Source organism: Crocodylus porosus, unplaced genomic scaffold (genome assembly GCF_001723895.1).
Source record: "Crocodylus porosus isolate Cpor-Errol unplaced genomic scaffold, CroPor_comp1, whole genome shotgun sequence".
Taxonomy (NCBI): Eukaryota; Metazoa; Chordata; order Crocodylia; family Crocodylidae; genus Crocodylus; species Crocodylus porosus.
The window spans coordinates 16524535-16529629 of record NW_017728927.1 but is presented as its reverse complement, the minus strand read 5'-3'; the positions used below and the strand labels follow the sequence as shown (position 1 = coordinate 16529629).

The following is a 5095-nucleotide window of genomic DNA, read 5'->3' as shown; positions in this document are numbered from 1 at the left end:
CGCTTCGTGTGCACGTCGCTGCCGGCGGACGCGGGCTGCCCGTTCCCGCCCGGGCCCGGGCTCGGGCCGGGCGCGCTGGCGACGGCCGAGGAGGAGCTGAAGGCCACGGTGCTGCAGCTGCGGGAGACCGTCGTGCAGCAGAAGGAGACGATCGGCAGCCAGCGCGACGCCATCCGCGAGCTGACGGCCAAGCTGAGCCGCTGCGAGAGCGGCCCCGACGGCTGGCGCAAGGGGCTGGCCAAGGGCAAGGACACCATGGGCGACCTACCCCGCGACCCCGCGCACATCATCGACCAGCTGAGCCGCACCATGCAGGCGCTCAAGGACCGGCTCGAGAGCCTGGAGGTAGGCGGGCGGGCCGCGGGGCTGCCCGAGGCGCTGCCGCCGCCGGGCCACAAGCGAGTCGTCCTGCCGCTCCCAAAGGTGGCGAGATGCTTTGGGTCCAGCGGGGCGGCTGGTGGAGCCAAACCGAGGGGGAGACGGACGCCAAGCCGGCCGCGAGCGAGAGCCCGCGGGAGCCTTTGCTTTCCAGCTGCTCCGGCCCGGTCTCCCCGTTTCTGTCCGGCGGCACCTTGCCGCACAGCGAGGCTGGGTCCCGGCTCCGGCCGTGGGAGAGGGCGCCCGTGTCCCCCGCGCGCCGCGCTCCTGTTTGTGACGATTCCCAAAAGAGCTTTAAAAGATGTATTGCAAGTTTCTATCCACTTATCTCCTCCTGACTGGTCTCAGAAGAGGACGGTTTCTTTTCCCGTTCACTGCTTGTAGTCTTTTTAGAAGTGCCACTGTCATTTGAGGCATCCCCTGAGGGCGCTGGGTCCTTGTAGGAAAGGAAACAACCCAGCCAAAAAGACTGCAGATAGGACTGTTACGCCCAGCCTTGAGTATTTAGTGTTCTGGCATATGCAGCAATTTGGGATACAGCTTCTCTTTTCACAAGTTAAGAAAGATTCACTGTGAATTATTTCAACAGATCAGCATTAAGCAAATATCTGGTGGCTTGTTTTCTCTAACCGGTTACAGGATCCAGTAATTTTATACATGATTGCTTTGTCTGCTTTAAAAATAGATCAGCCTTTTCTGGAATTATTTAGACTCTTTACATTTATTTGCTCTGCTAATGTGCCAGATTTTTGCCTTAACTGATCTAATCAGTGGTTTGAAAATGTGCAACATGTACTGTATGGATTAACTGCATAGATGCTCAGTGAAACAAGAGAAGCCTTTAAGTCTTGAGACTAGCTTTGTTAGTCTGAGGAAGGCTTTGAACAAATCACATGTTAAAAACCAATGTCTCTTACACTAGCAAGAGAATTAAGTACGGTTGCTTTTGTCCTTTGTGGTCATGAGCATATCCACGTGTCACAACTTCTTCTGTTTTTTAAAAAGTAGCATGACATTTTTTTTTTATTTTTTTATTTTCCCTAAAGCACCAACTCCGAGCCAATGTGTCATACGCAGCCCTGCCTCACGAGCTTCGAGAGATGCTTCAGAGGAGGCTCGGAGATCTAGAGCGCCAGCTTTTAAGCAAAGTGGCCGAACTTGAAGATGAGAAATTCCTACTTCATAATGAGACTTCAGCCCATCGGCAGAAGACGGAGACCGCCTTGAATGCATTGCTAGAAAGAGTTTCTGAATTAGAGAAAGGTAACTTGGGAAGAGAATTGAAATCTTTGCTGCTGTTTTGATCTCTGCCCCCTGCCCCCCGTTCTACTGCAATAGTGTATAATTGTGCATCTTGAGAGAAGGAGAGTGGTCTGGGCTTCAGCTGCCTGTGATAATAGGTCTCGCAGGCTTCCTGCTTAACACATTACTTTGCCTTGGACTATTCATCTTTAACCAGAGGAACTATGCTGGGGGCATGGAAGATTAATATCCCCAGGTCTGATGGGTGCTAAGAAGTAGAGTTGAGACTGGCTATGTAACTGTTTCATAGATTTTCATAGACATCAGGGCTGGAAGGGACCTCGGGAGATCATCGAGTCCAGCCCCCTGCCCAAAGGGCAAGAAGTCAGCTGGGGTCATAGGATCCCAAAGGTATCCTATGGTATCCATAGGTATCCCAAAGGTTTAGGTAGGGGAGAAAAGACATGACAGTTAAGTGCTCTTAACACCTTGTTATTTTTACTGGAGATTATATGAGCTAATGTAGGTAGTAAACAAAATTACCTTTTGAGTGTGGGCTGCTGCATGTAGCTTCACCACCTAGATCTGCAGCCCTTTATTGTGCTTTACACACTATTTTGGGGGATGTATCACTGAGGGGACTAGCAACTTGCATTTCATAATTGGTGAATATTGCATTTGAGATTCAACAGACCTTGGAGCTTGTGCCCTATCTCAAATGTGCAACCTTTGGATTTTATAGTGGATTACACATGGTGCCACTGGGGGGACACTCTTAATCCTGATCATTTAATCAGATACTTAGATTAATCATTACTGAGAAACTGCATGCCTGAATAGAATCAATTTATTCAAATTACAAATGCACATGGAAATGAATTACCAGATGAAACTGCCTGCATGCGTGATATCCCTATAGAGGGGATTGCAGAGAATTAAGATTGACTGTTAAATAATATTTATAAGAATACTAGGTTTGGACATGACTTGACAAACTGAATAGGTTGTTTACTTGAAAGCAAATTTAATGGGTGGGTTTTCAAAATGGTGCAAACATGCCCACCTCATGAATTTTAAAGTACAGCCTAGTGGATTCATTTGTACTAAGCGCATCATTTTCACCTAGGAAAAGAGAAAAACTGCCTTCTAATCACCTGCTCACTTAACATTTTTTCACTGCCTGAACTGCAGTGAGAATTTCTGGTGGTTCACAATAAGCTTGGAACAATGACATTCGTTGAATTAACAATTTTTCTTTTTTAGTATTCTATTAATGAAGAGCACACCTAGAAAAGTGCCTTAAATTGCAAGCCCACTGTCTGTAATATTGGACTTGCAGTCATGTATCCCCATAAGACATGAGTCATGTCACTAGGTTTTTCAAAAAGAGTACAATAATCAGAGCATATAATCTTCTGCCTGGTTAGAGACGGCCAAGTGAGCTTCCCAAGCGCTACTCTTGCAAAGGAAGTATTGTCTTTGGGGCCAGGAATGGGAGCCCTGGCTGTCTGTTGCATCCCTCTTTCTGTGACCACGTAGATGTTCTGCACTGTGCTTTGGTTTCAGAGTGGGAGATAGTACTTGTAATGTCTAATGCTTGGAGGTGGGTGTAAGGCTCTTTGCTGGAGAAGCGTTATGACACCCTCTGATAAAAGTAGCATTGGTATTGTGCCTGTTTTATTTCAACTGCTGCTCCATTTGTAATCTCTTTCTGGGCAATAACCTCAATCTTGCTGTGTGGCTTTCTCACTGGAAAGGGAAAAAAGCAATCTCTTGTGCAGTGTGCTGTGAGACTGTGGAAGAGATCTGTGGCAGGCCTTTGAGATGTATACAGTGTGTTGTAAAGAAAAAAACAATGCATGGAGATGTGACAGCAGATTGTGGGTGTGGTAAGAGGTCCTGAAGTGTATAATCTTCAGGATGCCCGATCTTGCATGTCAGTTGTTCTCTTTCCAACAATGTGTGTGGGCGATCCAGTAAGAGGGAGGATTGTCTTGTGACCCATACGCTTGCCTGGACCTCTGCCATAGACTTACTTTGTTTCCTTGCTATCTTGTTTGCTATCTCTGCATCTCTATTCTCCAGCTATAAATTGGGATGATAATATTCCTCTTCGTGGCTTGTCTAGTTGGACTACAAACCCTGTGGGGCAAGGACTGGCTTTTGCCATGTGCATGAGCATTGCCTAACTGCAAAGGGATTCATTTGCCAAATGAGGAGAGCAAGGTCAAAGCATAAGAAATACTTTTTCTCTTTGTATACTGCTTTCCTTCCTCAAACTTATGCATTGTTCTGCCCGTGTTAAAACTTTTATGGCAGCCTTTTTTGAACTGCTCCGATGCATCCATCCTTTGAAGAAACTAGGTGATATTTGGCAGGGGGTGGTCTTTGGTGGGGTTTGTGACTGCTGCCATTGCTGTGAATATGTACCTTAATTTTGTCAAGATTTGAGCCTTAGAAAAATTACAGCTTGCACCTGTTCAGTAGTGACTCCTTCAATTTTAGCTCTTAAGTTTCTGGAATTACTTTATCCCCTTGCAGTTCCTAGCCTAGGCAGCACTATACCTGCTGTACTGCATAGAGCACCCACATATGCTCCAGCCTAGGGCAAATGCTGGACAGGCCAGATAATGGCTCCTCAAGGTCTGGTGAGACTTGCCCCTGGAGCTGAGATCTCCCTGCTCTTGTCAGCTAGGTTTCTTAAACTACCCTCTCGCCTTCTTGAATGCAGAGGAGGGAAAGAAAGAAATTTGTTAGGACAAAGGAGTCTGAGACTGGGACTAAAGGGAGTGAAAGGAAAATCTAATTAGGACTGTCAGGGTAAAGAGATGGGAGTGGAAGCTCAGAGGCCTTGGAGAAAGGAATAGGTTGGGCAAGAAGACTGGGATCTGGTTGTGGGGAGGAGGAGACTAGGACTTGAATACTTAGGTTGCGGGGAAGGCTAGGTTTTGGTGGTTGGGCAGAGAAGCTAGGACTGGGGTAAGAAATCAAAGTCATGGAGAAGGCCTGGGTGGATGAGGAGAACAGGACTGAGACAAGGAGTCACGGATGGGGAAGAGACCGGGCAGGGCAGGAAGGTCAAGCTTGCAGAGGGCATGAGATTAAGACTCTGTGCTCACCAGACTCCACACACACAGCCTCCTCTAAAGCCTCCTGAGCCTCACCATTCCTGGCTGTCTACGTGAGACTCGCTGGCAGGATGTGGTTCTCTGCCCTTTCCAGCACTGGCCCACATTGAGCACCAACCTACGACTGCTCTCCTACTAGCTCTAATCCCACTGGCCTGCGCAGTTGACGTAAATGTTCCAGCAAAGCTGATAAACCGCATGAGGTGTCCATGTGGTGCTGGGCAGTGGCATTTCTTTGCTTAGGCTTTTGCACACTCGCAACTCTCTCTTCCTCCCTCTTTGAAAACGCAATATTAAAAGAACATTAATAATGTTTTCAAAGTCAGGCTCTCACTAGTTAAGAAATG

At 47.4% G+C, this 5095-nt stretch overlaps 1 protein-coding gene across 1 annotated transcript in view; it reads left to right on the top strand.

Moving 5' to 3' along the window:
* Positions 1-5095, top strand: part of NPTX2 (neuronal pentraxin 2) — a 17557-nt gene that overhangs the window by 4033 nt on the left and 8429 nt on the right. Inside the window, exons 2-3 of the mRNA XM_019542158.1 lie at positions 1-345; positions 1425-1641. Of these exons, the coding sequence (XP_019397703.1) occupies positions 1-345; positions 1425-1641 (562 nt within the window). The remainder of the gene's footprint in view (positions 346-1424; positions 1642-5095) is intronic.